This window comes from Cyphellophora europaea (assembly GCF_000365145.1).
Source record: "Cyphellophora europaea CBS 101466 unplaced genomic scaffold supercont1.9, whole genome shotgun sequence".
In the NCBI taxonomy this organism is placed as follows: Eukaryota; Fungi; Ascomycota; class Eurotiomycetes; order Chaetothyriales; family Cyphellophoraceae; genus Cyphellophora; species Cyphellophora europaea.
In genome coordinates, this window is record NW_008481815.1 from 1,633,545 (window position 1) to 1,649,503 (window position 15,959).

At 54.2% G+C, this 15,959-nt stretch overlaps 8 protein-coding genes across 8 annotated transcripts; 4 read left to right on the forward strand and 4 right to left on the reverse strand.

The window, feature by feature from the left end:
* Window positions 1-2,903: 2,903 nt before the first annotated feature.
* Window positions 2,904-3,545, forward strand: HMPREF1541_09067 (uncharacterized protein; the record flags this gene model as incomplete). Its single annotated transcript, XM_008723385.1, has 1 exon — window positions 2,904-3,545. One exon carries the CDS (start codon window positions 2,904-2,906, stop codon window positions 3,543-3,545), a length of 642 nt encoding a protein of 213 aa, XP_008721607.1.
* A 147-nt stretch (window positions 3,546-3,692) lies between these two features.
* HMPREF1541_09068 (uncharacterized protein) lies at window positions 3,693-5,392 on the reverse strand (the record flags this gene model as incomplete). Its single annotated transcript, XM_008723386.1, has 2 exons — window positions 3,693-4,985; window positions 5,030-5,392. The coding sequence occupies 2 exons, from the start codon at window positions 5,390-5,392 to the stop codon at window positions 3,693-3,695; spliced, it is 1,656 nt and encodes a 551-aa protein (XP_008721608.1).
* Window positions 5,393-5,995: 603 nt separating this feature from the next.
* On the forward strand, window positions 5,996-7,549 carry HMPREF1541_09069 (uncharacterized protein; the record flags this gene model as incomplete). The annotated part of the gene is made up of 6 exons (XM_008723387.1): window positions 5,996-6,144; window positions 6,188-6,530; window positions 6,575-6,755; window positions 6,800-6,851; window positions 6,894-7,020; window positions 7,091-7,549. The coding sequence occupies 6 exons, from the start codon at window positions 5,996-5,998 to the stop codon at window positions 7,547-7,549; spliced, it is 1,311 nt and encodes a 436-aa protein (XP_008721609.1).
* Window positions 7,550-7,558: 9 nt separating this feature from the next.
* HMPREF1541_09070 (uncharacterized protein) lies at window positions 7,559-8,770 on the reverse strand (the record flags this gene model as incomplete). The annotated part of the gene is made up of 3 exons (XM_008723388.1): window positions 7,559-8,624; window positions 8,679-8,694; window positions 8,740-8,770. The coding sequence occupies 3 exons, from the start codon at window positions 8,768-8,770 to the stop codon at window positions 7,559-7,561; spliced, it is 1,113 nt and encodes a 370-aa protein (XP_008721610.1).
* A 247-nt stretch (window positions 8,771-9,017) lies between these two features.
* Window positions 9,018-10,736, forward strand: HMPREF1541_09071 (uncharacterized protein; the record flags this gene model as incomplete). Its single annotated transcript, XM_008723389.1, has 2 exons — window positions 9,018-10,334; window positions 10,389-10,736. 2 exons carry the CDS (start codon window positions 9,018-9,020, stop codon window positions 10,734-10,736), a joined length of 1,665 nt encoding a protein of 554 aa, XP_008721611.1.
* A 698-nt stretch (window positions 10,737-11,434) lies between these two features.
* HMPREF1541_09072 (uncharacterized protein) lies at window positions 11,435-12,353 on the reverse strand (the record flags this gene model as incomplete). Its single annotated transcript, XM_008723390.1, has 4 exons — window positions 11,435-11,506; window positions 11,557-11,659; window positions 11,706-12,240; window positions 12,302-12,353. 4 exons carry the CDS (start codon window positions 12,351-12,353, stop codon window positions 11,435-11,437), a joined length of 762 nt encoding a protein of 253 aa, XP_008721612.1.
* Window positions 12,354-13,065: 712 nt separating this feature from the next.
* HMPREF1541_09073 (uncharacterized protein) lies at window positions 13,066-14,277 on the forward strand (the record flags this gene model as incomplete). Its single annotated transcript, XM_008723391.1, has 1 exon — window positions 13,066-14,277. One exon carries the CDS (start codon window positions 13,066-13,068, stop codon window positions 14,275-14,277), a length of 1,212 nt encoding a protein of 403 aa, XP_008721613.1.
* Window positions 14,278-14,282: 5 nt separating this feature from the next.
* Window positions 14,283-15,512, reverse strand: HMPREF1541_09074 (uncharacterized protein; the record flags this gene model as incomplete). Its single annotated transcript, XM_008723392.1, has 1 exon — window positions 14,283-15,512. The coding sequence occupies one exon, from the start codon at window positions 15,510-15,512 to the stop codon at window positions 14,283-14,285; it is 1,230 nt and encodes a 409-aa protein (XP_008721614.1).
* Between the last annotated feature and the right edge of the window lie 447 nt (window positions 15,513-15,959).

Below are 15,959 nucleotides of genomic sequence, written 5' to 3' on the forward strand. Positions count from 1 at the left end.
ATAGAGCCCTGTCAGTGTCTGGAATTGCTTATTGGTAGAATCTTGGAGCCAATATGCTGGTAGAGAAATAGCGCCGTAGCAAATGATGAAGAATGTAACGAGAAGGTGTTTCCGAGCTGGCAAAGGTCAGATAGACAGCCTCTGAGAGTGCATTGATCCTTACACCAGAAGTCAGAGTAGGCTGACAAGAATAGAGTGAGGAGGCCTCCGAGCCCGAATGCAAAGGCATTCAAATAGAGGAGGACTGAGTTCAAATCCAGCTGCGATCCGGCCCAGTTGACCATACAGTATGTGGTGCATGGCAGTCCGTCGAGATCAGTTCCGATTAGGTATCCGACTACCTGTAGCTGGTACAATACGTAAGTGTTGAAGACAAAGAATGGGAGTCCAATCAGAAACTGGCAGAACAGAAAGCTATGGAGGGCTGTGTCCCCGGTCCACCAAGTGTACAATAAGCCTACCAGGAAAGCCATTGCCAAGTGATATACCCCTCGAGCTTGAGGACTTGCTCGACGTATATGTGTATGTCCAATTCTTCTGACGTGTGAATGCTAGATGAAAGCACTAGTCCGCGATAGTACTCTTTCCCAAAACGTGCGTCGTGAGCCTAACCTGGATTGACGGACCTGCCCAAAACGGTCGCGTCGATGAGCAGATTTTGAGCAGAATGAGCACGTTTTGTCCGCAGCATGAAAAGAGCACGCCCCAGCTTCTTCTCAGACAGCCAATAGGGTCTACAATACGCCATCGGAGTCTTCAATGTCCGTACGACTTTCGTGAGGTGGACTGTGGGAACTGAATAGGGGATCAACTGTGCCGTAGTAGAAAGACCCCGCCTTTGCCGGCGAATCTTGGCACGAGGCATCTCGCTGTCGGCGGCATTTGTCGACCCTAGCTTCGATCGTGAGGTGGGAGCAATGGCTATGCGTTAGACATATCTATCTTTAGATATCCGCCAGCCCTCCTTGTTCAATAACGTGAAGCTCTTATCTGGTATCTAGCATCCGAGAGCTCCCTGTCTGGTAGGTCAGCCATGAAGTAGATTTTTTGCAGCAATCAACCGGCTAACAGCTCTCTTCCATGGCCATTGTGAGTTGTTTCGTCCCACTCGCGCACGAGCTGTGCATTCACGGTTCGACAACGTTCTGCACCGCAGTTGAAAAAGCTCTGCCCTGCATCAGAGCTCGGGAGGGCGCAGCGATACGGTGCAATGGAAACAATCGACGTCTGTCCATCGGCGAGGCATACTTAGCCCACCGCCCATTTCAGTTTGTCTGGAGCGAGCCTTGATGGTAGAGAGATATCGTCAATGATCTCGAAGCTGGCAGAGCTCAGAGGTGGATCATCGACATCGCAGTGGTGTGAGCTCTGAGAGTTGTGTTACCGAAGATAAGGTCCCATCCTCGCTCTTGTTATCTCCGCAGCAATCCTACTTGAGACCCGGATCTGGCTGTAAAGACTCAGGCGTGGGAGAAGCACCGCGGGCATCTGTATCTGCATAGGAGGAGCGAGTCGCTGGTCGGAGTTCGGCGCAAGCCAGTTTGCAAAGGTTAGCAAGACATTCAACGCACAGGGAATGCAAGTTGCTCCACGAACAACGCGAAAGGCGCGCAAAATGTTCCGCGAACAACGCAAAAGCCACGCAGAGCGGAGCACAGTGGACTTAGGTTGGGCCACTCGCAAGCGTTAGGGGACACTTGACGCCTCTCGGGCGACGTCAAGGGGTGGGGCAAGACCCTGGAGCCCTGCGATATTTGTGCGTTGCCCTTTGTCGTTATATAAACGCTTCACGCAGCCCTGTTAATAGCATAGCTATATCTCACACCGCGCTCAACACATTCACCGCACCATAAAACAAACACCAACCTCGACATCAAATTCACAACATCCTCTTCATCCAACATGGGTCCTTGCACATGCACCGGTCCTAGCAGCTGCAACTGCGGCTCTAGCTGCAACTGCACTTCCTGCGGCGTAAGTTGCCATCACACATAGCACTCGGGCAACTTTGATACTAACACTATACAGGAATAAGTTTTGAACTGGCCGAGGAGATGACTGGCGATCGCGCATGGGCAATACGGTCGTTAGAGGGGAGGGCAAACACGTCGATGGTACCCGTGCAGGGACCGCTCTGTTCATCCCTCACAAGGCGAATCGTGATAGAGCCTGAATACAATTCTGCCTGAAAAAGTACGCGTCCAACGCGCCTGATTTCGTGACTATTCCCGCTGATCGTAAATAGTGCATTGCCTCAAAACGCAGAGGACCCGTGAGCCATGTTGCAATGGTCAGCCTGTGTTCCAGTTCGAGCAGTTTCCGCGCCCACCAATTAGCACATTCCCCGCCCAAGTCCGGGATCTTCTCGGCAGTGCGCTAACCACAAGCAATGCAGTAACTTGCAGGACTTTCTTGCAAGCAAACATGTACAAGCCACTGCGAGCCGTTCACTGTGTGCGCTTGATCATAAGTTGCCTAGGAGATCCTCCTAATCATATGCGCACGGACGCCTGTGATCGCAACGTTGGAGGTGTGGAGCAGTGACCTAAAGCGCCGAGCTGCTCGCAATCGAGTCTGGGGTCTCGCTCCCCATAATAGTTTCCAGGCACCTCGTCCCAGCTACACCGAACGAGCCTAGTCCTGTGTCTCCGTCTTGATCATTGCACAAGACACTGAACTACTAAGGTATGGAAACCATTTAGGTTGGCTGTCTAATCGCATGAACCTGGCTGCCGGTCAGGTTGCTAAGAGCGGTTAGTCGACTGCCGCTCTACCATACTCTTGCTGCTGTAAGCCGCTCCAGACGCACTAACACGCTCGTAGCCACAGCGGATACGTAGAGCGAGTACGGAGTATAAGGACAGCATTGTTCTGGACGCAAATGCTCTGCCCTGTTCCTCAGCATGGCTCGCATCCACTTCTACTACTGCCCGGGCTCCTGCTCCCTAGCATCACACATCCTCCTGCACGAGGCTGGCGTCCCCTTTTCAACCACCAGCCTCAGCGTTGCCAAAGGATTTCCAACCTCCTTCAGCCACGTCAACCCAAAACTCCGCGTGCCTGTCCTGACAATCGATGATGAGACGATCACCGAATCCCCAGCAATCATGCTGGCCATCTCCCAACTCTGCCCGGACAAGCACCTGATGGGATCGACTGACCTCGAACGCACTCGCGTCCTTGAATGGATGAACTGGATCTCTGGAACACTCCACGGACAAGGATACGGTGGCTTGATACGTCCCGGCCGTTACCTGGATGACCCTGCTCTACATACAGCGATCAAGTTCAAGGCTCGCCAGACCGTTAAGGACTGCTACGACCTAATAGAAGGACAGCTGGTGTCATGTCACGCCGTCGGTAATCGCTTCACGGCTGTGGATGCCTATCTGTATGTGTTCTACCGCTGGGGGTCTACCGATGGCTTTGAGATGAAGCAATATCCCAGATACACAGCACTGGTGACTGAGTTGTACCGACGACAGGCCGCCAAGCAGGCGGTGGAGGTGGAAGGCATTGATCCATATGTAACGGCTTCTCTATAACAAGGCTGCAGCACGCGGACATGATTCCATCTGTCCCAAAACTTCGAGAGATGCCCTTAATGACAGCCCTTGCACAGATCTAGCAAAAGCAGTCTGCCATCTAGCTGAGAGCTCCTTAGTACTGGCATCCTCCAAACCTCATCCTTCTCATTGCACCGTGCGCGACACTCCCCAGAACATGGTGCGGATCTCCGCATCCAAGCCTCTGTCCTCTGCTTCTGCCCATTCACGCCTCACCAAGGCAGCATGCTTCTTACTCCTCGGCGTGATCTTGCACGGGAACGGCTGACTTACCGTTCCACTACCCTTATTCAGGGTGGCAGTCGTGAAGTCGAGTTCGATGTCCCGCCCAAACTCATCCGTCGCCAACGTGAGGTCAAATCCATGTAGAATCCGAGCCACATTGATGAAGATACTTTTCTCTGCGACATGAATGCCAGCGCAGATCCTCCTTCCGGCCCCATAAGTGTAGTGATCCCTCTTGCTGGGCTCCGCAACAGCGCTCTCCGCAGCAGTCAAGTCCCAACCCAGGTAGCGCGCTGGCTCGAACTTTTCTGGCTCCTCCCACGTGTCAGAGTACTGGATAGCCCACATATTGATCATCACCACAGAGCCTCTCGGAATGAACCATCCCTTGTACCAGTCATCCTCGGTATTCATGTGATTGACTCCAAACTTATTGACCGGCCGCATGCGAAGGATCTCCTTGCACATAGCGCGAATATAAGGCAGATTAGGCTCATCAGAGAACGTTGGTAGGCGGTCCGAGCCAACCACTGCATCTAGCTCTTCGTGTGCACGCCTCTGAGCTTCGGGATTGGACAGCAACAGCTTGACAAAATTGTTCAAGGCCGCTGAAGTCGTCTCAGAACCAGCCTCTACGAGGCCACCACAGAGCCAGGCTGCTTGGACATCATCAATGGATTCATCGTACTTGTTCAGTTTGCGAGCCTCCATGAAGTCCTTTCCAAAGCAGTTGCTGACCGTACCAGACGCAACATCAGCCTGCATCCGCTGCCATAACCGCCGAAAGACGCGATTGTCGGCCTCGAAGAACGATCTGCCGACCTTACGCCATGAGCTGATGAAGTCGAAGAATCGTGATTCCGCCAATGAAGGAAAAACGTCCACAAACCACTCACCCGGCCGACGGACCTGGACGAAACGGCCGAGAACCTCAAAGATCTCCTTGATGTCTTGACAATCCCACTGCGGTATACGACGGCCGTACGTGATTTGGAAGATGACACTAGCCGCGTACCGCCGATTGTGCATGTAGAAATCGTCCGGAGTTTCCAGCAGGTCAACCATGAGTTGTTTGGATTCAAAGTCCTGGATGACCGAGTAGGCTTCGGCATTCTTGAGGGTCAGAGTGCGGTGCATGATGTTACGAACGGCTCTCCAACGCTTGCCATAAGGCATGAAGGTGACTCGGTTGCCCTTGAATGATCAGCTTCTGCTGAGGGAACACTGTCATCACTTACCCCGGTGGCGGCATCAAGAGCCATTGGCATCGGCTGTCGACTGGAGTAGATGGCAGACCTCCGGTCAAACAGTTCCTTGACTGCCTCCCTCGAGTTCAACCAGATGAAATCCGTCACGCCACTGCGAGTGCGGAATACCTCGCCATACTCTCGAGCCCACTCCTTGAGCATGTCTGTAGGATCATCTTTGACTTGCATGAAAGTATGATTGATGAGGGGCCATGCTTTGACCCGTGGCGGCAGGTGTTTCCGCCGCGCATCGCGCCTGACGATGGTATAAGTGACTCCGGCAAGCAAGCATAAGATGACAAGGTACAACCACAGACCAAGGTGTGGTAGCTCAACGACGTATCTGGGGTCCATTGTTGTGTAGCGATCTCTCGAGTACCTACCATGGCTCATGCGAGCAAAGGACTCACGTTGTTGAATGCCATGTGGGGCTTGCGTGCTCCCCGTGGGGTAGGAATGAGATCCCCAACAATGCCCTCCGCAACATTACTGCCGAACCGCGTATTTTCTTGGCATGTTCATAAGCGAGAGAGGAGGTGGCTGAACTGGAACCATAGACCGAGATCAATGCTGTTGGTATCCGTTGAACAGCATCGAGATTGGACGGAAGAAGATGTTCATGCAGATCCCCAAACTCTTGACTGCTCCGTCTCTTCGTACCCCAACTCAACACGAGGATCACCTGCTGAGATTAACATATAACATGACCCACAGCATACGACCGGCACCTCAGCCAACATCAACTGTCACCGTAGCAACTACCTTTCGAAATGGCCACGCCACTGGAAGAAGCCCCTAAGCTTGAAGCCGCTTTGCATGTCGAGGTTCAAGAGGATGTGAAAGACCATGAGCCGGCGGTCAGCACTGTTGCGGCAAAGAAGCTTGGACGAAAGATCGATTGGCGTCTGCTTCCCATGCTGTCCTTGGTGTAAGTGAGCCGCTGTCCCGCGGCGGATAATGCTGACGAACAGATACTCGCTCTCCATCATTGACCGCATCAACATTGGGCACGCCAAGGTGGTTGGAATGGAGCAAGACTTGAAGATGACTGGCAACCCAGCGGCATACTCGATTTGTCTCTTGGTCTTCTTTCCGGCTTACATGCTGTACGTCCCGTAAGACTAGGAGATGCATCACTAACGACTCCAGTGCCGAGCTTCCTGGAAATATGGCTCTGGTCAAATTCGGAGTTGCCCGGACTTTGGCATTCTTGATGCTGGGCTTCGGTGTCTCGACGATTGCGCAAGGTCACGTCCAGCATTGGTCGATCCTGGCAGTATGCCGAGTCCTTGTGGGCGCATTCGAAGCTTCCACGTTTCCCGCAACCGTTGTTCTGATTTCGGCTTGGTATAAGAGATATCAGGCTCACCAGAAACTGGCTTTGATGTACAGCATTGGAATCATCGCATCTGCATTCGCTGGAGTATTAGCATATGCATTGGCGCTGATGGAAGGTCTGGGAAATCTTCGAGGTTGGCGATGGATCTTCACTGTAAGCCGGATACATTTGCTCATCTGCAAACTGACCCTCCATAGATCGAAGGCACAGTGACGGCTGTGTGCGCTATCCCAACCCTGCTATTCGTGGTGGACTTCCCAGATAGGGCCAAGTTCCTCTCACTGGAGGAGCGGACGATTCGTATGCAGCAGCTGAAGGCCGACAAAGGTGACGTCGATACGGAGCAGATTTCATGGAAGAACTTGAAGGACTTGAAAGGTCGGTGTCTCACAAAGGTTGCTCAATCAGACTAACGTAACCAGATTGGAGAGTTTGGCTGGTGACATTCATGTACTTCTGCAACGTCTGCATGGTGTAGGTCGATCATCTCTTGTGAGACTGTGCTGACCGCTTCAGATATGGCATGGGTTTCTTTGTCCCAACCATTTTGACAGGGCTGGGGTACAGTGGCCTTCAAGCCACGCTCCACAGTGCACGTGAGTTTATCTGCTCCCACATAGCTGCAACTCACACAACTAGCGCCGTATCTTGTTGCATGTGGTTTCTTGGTGAGTTCAAGTATAGCTCCATGAGGGCCCCGCTGATTCGAGCAGTGGTCCAGTTCATTCCTGGCTGATCACATCCATCGCCGGTTACCGATCATCATCTTCCAGGGCTGCGTCGGAATCGTTGGTCTCGGTCTGGTGTCACAGATCCATCTAACGCCAGGAACTCGCTACGCAGGTCTATGCCTGTGTGTTTCCGCTTGCCAATCGAATAACTCTGCGATCCTCATCTTTGGCCAGAATAACATTGTTGGATCAGCCAAAGCCAACCTCGTGGCGGTTCTCAACATAGCAGGAGGTGTCGTGGGCGGTGTAATTGGCAGCACGGTATACATGGCTAAAGAAGCCCCGACCTATAGCACTGGACTGGCGATCACGATGGCTCTCCAGGCATGTCTGATCCTGTGTTGCATTGTTGTTTGGCCAATCAACGTCCGCGGGAATCGGAAGGCAGAGCGCGGCGATATTGTGATCAATGGCATCGAAGGTTGGAGGTGGACATTGTGATATTGGAGACTACAACTTCGGAGCTAATACCCGAGAACCAATATCGTCGACAACGATGTTTCGAAAATCTCGCGGGAGCCATTCTCTCAGAAGGTTGCCAGCCCCATGATTCTTGGACAGCTGTGGGAATAACTGCTGCTCCGAAATGTCCAGGGATGGAGACTCAGATAGCTCGACCAATGGCTTATGAGGCGACTCAGTCTCATCCATATGCAGAACAGGTGCAACACAGGCGTCGGTGTGGTCGAAGATTGCTCGCCATTCTGCCAGCGTTTTCTGTTTGAATTTGTTGGCGAAAATTGTCTTCAAAGCAGGCCAGTTAGTACGCTCATTGCGGTCTGGAAGCTCCGAAGAGTTCATGCCAAGGCCAGTCAAGAGCTGAGCGTAGAATTGAGGCTCTTGTGCACCAACAGTAATATACCTGTCATCTGCCGTCTTGTATACCTCGTAAAATGGAGCCGCACCATCCAGCAGATTCTCGCCCCTGGGTCTGTTCCAAGCAGGTTGTGTGAGATGCTGCCGGGGCATCGTTGCCAGATATGCGGCCCCGTCCACCATATTGGCGCGGACGACTTGTCCTCGACCTGTCGAGCTTCGATGAATAAGCGCAAGGAGAATTCCAGTAACAAGGACGTGACCACCTCCGGCAAAGTCTCCAAGGATATTGCCAGGGGGAGCGGGAGCTTCATTCTTACGGCCAAAGAGCGAGAGGACTCCGGATACGCCGAGATAGTTGATGTCATGGCCGGCACGCTGACCATAGACCAGGCTGTCTGCTCTGTACCCGGAAAGCTGAGCATATATCAATCGCGGGTTCGAAGCGCAGAGTACATTGGCGCCAACACCTAAGCGATCCAGTACCCCAGGTCGATAGGGATCAATGACTATGTCAGCAGCGTTGGCGAGACGCAGGAAGACATTTCGAGAGCTGTCGGATTTCAGGTCGATGACTATGGATCGCTTGCCTCTTACAAGCGAGTCTTTGGGACCGAAGACTTCGCCAGGGCGGTCAACACGGACAACATCACAGCCATAATCAGCAAGAATGAGACCGGCGAAGTTTGACGGAGCTAAGCTGTTCGAAGGAGAAATCAGTAGACGTCGAAGTGCGGCGCGTGCACGCTCTTACCCCGCCAACTCCAAGACTGATTAGTCAGCACATGCTCGTATTGGGGAGCCTTTCGACTTACCTCTTAATCCCTTGAGTGGTGGTAGAGACATTATTCCGCTTGAGCACCAGTAGCTGCTCTCTCGAAGGAGCAGGAAATATGGACCAGAGGCTGCATGCTCGCAAGCACTCCCCCGACGCGTCGCTTGCATCCCCACACGTTACCCCAGGACCCCACATGTTGTGCCTCACGTCCCACCGTCTCCAATACAGGCTCCGGCCTGGGGTAGTGGTGCTGTACTCAGCATGGCCATCTCACGGGTGTTTGCACGTACCACTTGAACCTGCTCAGACGACGCCATGATCTTCTCTTCGCCATTCCAGATCGAAATTCCTCAGCAGGATCTCCTCAGCTTCCTTTTCGCTTCGGACAGATTTCAGGAGGATGATGCGGTCTGGCTCAGCCCTTCCAACCCGACAGTCACAGTGACGAAAGGCAAGGCACGGCAGCTAGCACAGCAGATCGGATACAGCCTCCGATCTCGCGGCATTGGCCAGCATCGTCCAGGCCACGATGTTGTCATCCACTTCGTCGAGAATCAGGTCATGATTGCACCCACAGAGTTTGGCACATTGTGCGCCGAAGGTATATGTGCAACATGTCCGCCGACCGCCACGGCTTTCGAGCTCGCACGGCAAATGAACCTCTCTGGCCCGAAGATCCTCATCTGTTCGCCGCAAACACGGGCCGTGGCAGAGGATGCGCTACGTCAATGCGAATTGAAGGAATTGCCAGAGCTTATGGTGATGCACTCGCCCACTCTTGACATCAAAGAGGCGAGGACAGGGCAGACGATCTTAACGTCACAACAGCTGTCTTGGAAGCCTATCACGGACCCTGCTGTCCTAGCAGACCGGACAGCATGCCTGATCTACTCCTCCGGCACAACAGGACTGCCGAAAGGAGTGCGGTTGAGCCACGCCAATTTTGTTGCCAACATAAAACAGATCATGTATCACTTTGAGCCTCGTTATCGACTGATCCGCTCCGAGGGAAGATACCCGGCAATGCCTGGCGTGCTTCCCAACTCGAATGCGGCCGGCGTTATTCTACATGCCATGTTGCCCCTTGCGATAGGCTGGCAGGTCTACCAAGTCCCCAAATACGACCTGCCGCTGCTAATGGAATACGTGCGCAAATTCAGGCTCTCGGTTCTGTTCCTCGCGCCGGCCATTTGGCAAAGAATCGTCAACGAGTACACTAAAGACGACCTGAAGTCTGTTCGATTTGGCATGTCAGGCGGTTCGCTGCTGACCAATGATCTTCGATCGGCCGTGAGCGATATGTTCCCAGAAGGCATTGGGCTCATCTGCAATTGGGGTATGACCGAAGCTACATGCGAAGCCACCCAATTCCCACTGCATGAGATCGACACGGAGGAAAGCACTGGACGTCTGATGCCGAACATGCTAGCCAAGGTGATTGACGAGAAGGGCAGCGAGCTCGGCAAAGGTCAAATGGGCGAATTGTGCATAAAGGGACCAAATGTGACAAAGGGCTACTTCAATAATGCCAAAGCTACGGCCGACGCCTTCACGCATGATGGCTTCCTCAAGACAGGTGACATTGCGGTGGTTGGGCAGGATGAGAAGGTCTTCATCAAAGGAAGGTACAAGGTAAGGCAAACTTGACCTCTAGAGCGATACACATGAGACTAACATTGTCCGCAGGAGTTGATCAAGTACAAGGGCAATCAAGTCCCGCCGGTTGAGCTCGAATCAGTCATCATCACTGTGCCAGGCGTCAGGGATGTCGGGGTGATCGGTGTCCCGCAAGGGGATGGGAATGAGCTCCCCCGAGCCTATGTCGTCCGCGAGAGCGCGGCTTGCACGACTGATGCCATCAACGACGCCATCAAGTTGAGACTTGCAAACCACAAATGGCTGAGGGGCGGCGTACGATGGGTCGATGAAATTCCCAGGAATACCATCGGGAAGATCGATCGAAAGATCCTGGGACAATGGTGTGAAGGCGAGACCAGGGTCAACGGCGGCACAAGCTTGACTGCCAGGCTCTGAGCAACCTACAGTCGCTATAGATCCTGGATATAGAAGGCGTCAGTACTGAACGTTCCTCTCTCTTAGCTGCTGGAATCAGCAATCTGCCCAACTCTCCCCTACCAAACCCAGCTGCGGGGCCAAGCGAGCAGAATTAGCCCCGCCATTCAGGCGGCCTGACGCACGCTTGGAATCCCCAACCATTCACCTAAGAGACACCCGGGTGGCGCCCCCCTGAAATTCCAGCCTTGCAGGACGAATTGCGCCCACCAAAGACACGCATCTACCACACATTTGGCCTCCCTCGCGCGCGAATGTGACGTCCCGTTAGTCATCGTTGCATCCCAACGGTCCCCGCATTGGCAGGCATTTGCTGCCAATTGATGGCTGGAAAGTTGCTACTGGCAGATCCCCAAAGCTCATCGAATTTTCGCCTCGGATGTGCTCCTACTTTGTGACCCCTTTCATGGTAGCGTGTATTTGAGATGTGCCGGTCTTCGCGATGATGAACAGACGAAGGCTGATAGAAGGACGAGTGCTTATATGGTGAGGAACTGTATCAGAGTTCACAACAGAGTTTTGCGTGGCATCGAAGTCTAGATGGGAGCGGCTATCATGGTTGTTATCTCTATCGCGTGCTCTGCCCTTAGCGTCTTGCTACGCCGGTGCCGATACACCACAACAGACGCTGACTCGGCGCACGCTTGCCCTTCCTAACTTCACCAAGGCAGGATCTGGCCATCGTAGGAGACGAATTTCCCGGACGTGGTGTCACGAGCAGCTTTGTCGACCTGATAACCGTCAGTAGATGTGAAGGCATAGTTGTCTCGTCTCTGCTCACCACCTCAAGAACACCCTTGATACTCTGCTCGACTGTCAACGGTGGTTTGCCGGGATAACCCCAAGCTTTAGCTGCGTACTCGCCATTACTGGTTTGCACCCAACTGCAATGTGTAAGCCATCGCCACCTCCTCTGGCAAAACAACTCACCCAGGATGCACTGCCACGCTAACCAAGCCCTCTTTCTCACATTCAACATGCAACCTCTTTGTCAACCAATTCAGCGCTGCCTTGCTCGGACCGTACGCCCCGCCCGACAGCTCCATGATCTCGATGGAACCCACGGACGACGAGATTGTAAACAACTTGGGCACCTTTACGATCTGCATGAGCGGCCACAGAGCTTGGAAGGTAAGTAGCGGCGCGGTGGTATTGACGGCGAAGTGAGACTGAAGGTCTTCGGCGGTGGTGTCGACAGCATCGCCCATTGAGGTAGCCATACCGGCGTTCGCGATCAGCACGTCGACGCGATCGAGGCCCGTCTCTTTGACGAAACGAGCGCGGAGCTCTGCTGTCGAGGAAATGGTAGCCGGGTCCAATGCGAAGACGGCGAACGTGCTGCCTTCGCCAGTGGGAGCAGCGGCAAGTTCGGCGTTGCATGAAGTGACTGCTGGCTCACGACAGGTGGCCACAACGGTAAGGAATGGTCGTGAGAGCAGCCCTTTGGCGAGACCGAGGCCGATGCCTGCATTCCACGTTAGCGGGAGGCTCAGCCATGAGACGAGGGAGGGTCAGTAGAGCCAGACCTCGATTCGCCCCCGTAACAACATAGACTGTTTGAGGCGTAGACTTCGACATATTCAGGCCTGGTAAATTTAAAAGGGGAGCAAGTGTGACAAGGAAGTAGAAAAGGAGTGGCAGCGTATGCTTGCTCGTATTCTCCTATAGTGCTAGTGCTGCCTGGCGCGTCCGTGCGTCTTGGCGCCGACACATTTGCGCCGACTCTGCACAAATAGATGCATGCAACACCAAACAGCTTGACGCCCCAAGGGTGGCAATATACCTCTATCCGCCCTAATACCTGGCGCGGAAGGAAACATGGTGGTTCTAAAGTGCGGGGGACAGGAGGCCGTTGGCAGTCTTGGCCGTATGTCCGACTACTGTTACCAATCCTTTGATGTCAGAAGCGTCAAGCAGGAGTCAAGGACGAGAAGAGATGGCACGTTGGCGCAGAACTCTCTACTTGAAGCAGCCCAGGCAAAGTGTCTGGCCAGGTAGGACGTTAGCTTGAACGACAATTGCGCTGAGCAGTGAGCGGGATTCATCGCCCGCCGGCGTTGCCCGATGCGGCAGGGTGGCCGGCAACGGTGAGGGGGTCGTGGGGGCGGCCGGGAGACTCGGCCCTTCCCCAAGTTTTCTGCTAAGGTAGTCACCGTCGAGTATTGCCTGAAGCTTGGTTAATTCCTCATTTCTCCCATTCCAAATCTGGAGTCTCTATCCACTTGTCTCGAGGGCAACGGAATACAAAAAGCGGCAGCTGTCACAAACATCTCGACCTGCATCCTGCGACATGGCTCCCTCGGCAGATCCCATATCCCAACCGATGAACGGCCACATCAAACAAAGGGTATCTTCCCGGCTCTTCTCACTGAGCCAGAAACCCTCTCTTTCGGCCTTTAAAGAGCTGACGGCGCAGACTACTCACGCCTCGACATACCCTCTCGCCAATTCCTTGGCATCCAATATCCCCGTCTATGACCTGTCAGGTTACGATGTGGCAGATGCAGCAACCATATCGCGCCTCTCCGATGAATGGAATCACATTCTACTGTCTGGTCCCGGAGTCTACATACTACGGAACTTTCTCCCTGACATTCCTCTCATCGACACAGTGAATGAAGTCTTTGAAAGTATCATCGATGCCGAGCGAGCAACAGCCAGGGGAGACCATTTCGCGGCCGTAGGGAGTAACAGTCGGATCTGGAACTCCTATCAAAAGCATGCTGAGAAAGACCCCGCCACCTTCGTCCGCTACTATTCCAACCCTTGGCTCGTGCATGCTGCCGAATCATGGCTTGGCCCTGCTTACCAAGTGACAGCCCAGGTCAATATGGTGCACCCAGGTGGAAAGCCGCAGATGGCGCACCGAGACTACCATATTGGCTTCCAAACTGCCGAGGAGAGCGCCAAATTTCCCAGATCCATGCATGTTGCAAGCCAATTCCTGACTCTACAAGGAGCTGTCGCCCATTCAGACATGCCACTGGAGACTGGACCGACTCGCTTCCTGCCATACTCGCAGATGTTCGAGGACGGCTTCATGGCTTATCGCTTGCCTGAGTTCAGCGACTACTTTAATCAGAGTTGGGTCAGTGCTCCTCTGTCGAAAGGCGACGCTGTCTTCTTCAATCCAGCCTTGTTCCATGCCGCGGGCCAAAACGACAGCAACGACATAGAGCGTAGTGCGAATCTACTCCAGATCAGTTCAGCATTTGGCAAGACCATGGAATCTATTGACACACAGAAGATCATAGAGAATGCGTGGTCTCATGTCGTTGCCCTGCACAAACGGGAAGGTTTTAGTCCTGCGGTAGAAGCCGCCATCAAATCCATTGGCGACGGCTATCCTTTCCCGACCAACTTGGACTGCCGACCTCCTCAATCTGGAGGCATGGCGCCCGAAAGCGAGCAACAGCTGCTTACCAGGGCATTGCGAGAAGGGCGGGATGAGAAGGAGACCGTTGCAGCGGCCCGGCAAATCAGACTAGACTCGCTTCCATAAACGACCTACCATAGTAGCACCGGCTTGATCACTGTCCCGTCGTGCATTCCATTCAATGCCTCGTCTACGTCTTTGGCCGGGAAAAACTTGACCAGCTTCTCCAGCGGAAACTTGCCCTCTCTCCACCAGGTCATCATCTGCGGCGCCATGACCCGTGGTTCCGAATCACCGAAGTAGTTGTAGGAATATGTCTTCCCTCCTAGCATCATATCCGCTACACCAACCGTGACCGTCTTGTCCATGGGCGGAACACCGACGGACACAAAATGCCCTCGATGTCCAACGGCTCGTATGCCTTGCTCAACGATCTTCACCACCCCCGTCGTCTCGAGTCCGTACCCAATCCTCAAGTCGCCCACAGCCTTCTTGATCTCCTCTGCCAGCTGGTCAAGGTCCATCCCGGTTGTATCCACAACATGCGTAGCTCCCAACTCACGCGCCAGCGCCAACCGACTCTTGACCCTGTCCACCACCACAATAGCCTTGGCCTCCCTCGCCTTTGCCGCCATCACCGCTCCCAGCCCGACGCCGCCCAGCCCCGTAACAAGCACTATATCCTCACTCCCCACGTCAAAGATGTTAACCACGTTCCCCGCCCCCGTCATCAACCCACACCCCAACGGCGCCAACAACTTCAACTCCTCATCCCCGGACACTAACCCCTTGACATTGACCACACACCGCTCCTTAACCAAACTCCTGCCCGCAAACGAACTCTGCCCAAAGAACTTCCCCAACACCCCTCCTCCATCCTCCACCCGCGCCTCCCCACCACCACCACCGCCATTGCCACCCTCCAACAAAAACTCCCCTTCCACCCCCGCGGAATTCAACTCGCCAAACCGCTCACACCACGCCCCCGTCCCGCCCTTGACGCAGCACTCGCACGCATCGCACGCATCATAGCTCAGCAGCACGGGATCCCCCACCTGCGCCACCGTGACCCCCTCGCCGACCGCCTCGACGTACCCGGCGCCCTCGTGGCCCGGGATGAAAGGGTAGCCTCGATAGGACGCCGGGGTCGAGGAGATGAGCGCGTCCGTGTGGCAGACGCCGGCGGCGAGCATGCGGATCTGCAGCTCCTTGGGGGCTGGGCCGCGCGAGAGGCGGAGCGTGGGATGGAAGCGCCACTTTGGCTGGATTGGGCCGTCGGGGTGGATGTCGGGGGGGTAGGCGATGATGGCGGGGAAGGTGCTGGTGGTGGCGGTGGTTGTCGTTGTTGATGAGGCTGCCATGGTCTTTGGAGAAGAGTTTGGGTTGGTGGTGCTGATGGCGAGGTCATGGGCGTAGAAGGCTGATGCCGACCGATCCAAGAAGGGCGAGAGCTGAGTTCAGGAGAGCCTCGGTGCGAGTATAGTAATGGAAATGCGTGGTAAGTACCTACTCTTCTTCACTGTGCAAATCTCAGAACGGACGACCTTTGTGCTCGAGCGAAGTTCGTGTTGTAGTCAGACCTTCCGATTCAGACCATGTACTCGAGCCATGAACTTCCCCGCCCCTGGCTTAAACAAGCTACCTGGTTCCCCGGCATCTGCTGGCGTCACCTGTAGACCTCGGGTCGCCTTAAATGCAACGCAAAGTGCCATATATTCCGAAATGCGGGGTCCTACAGCCGCACCTAGCACGCTCTCGAGTCCGAAAAGGCTGACCTTAGCGTCGTCAAAAGCAGAACGTCGCAGCGT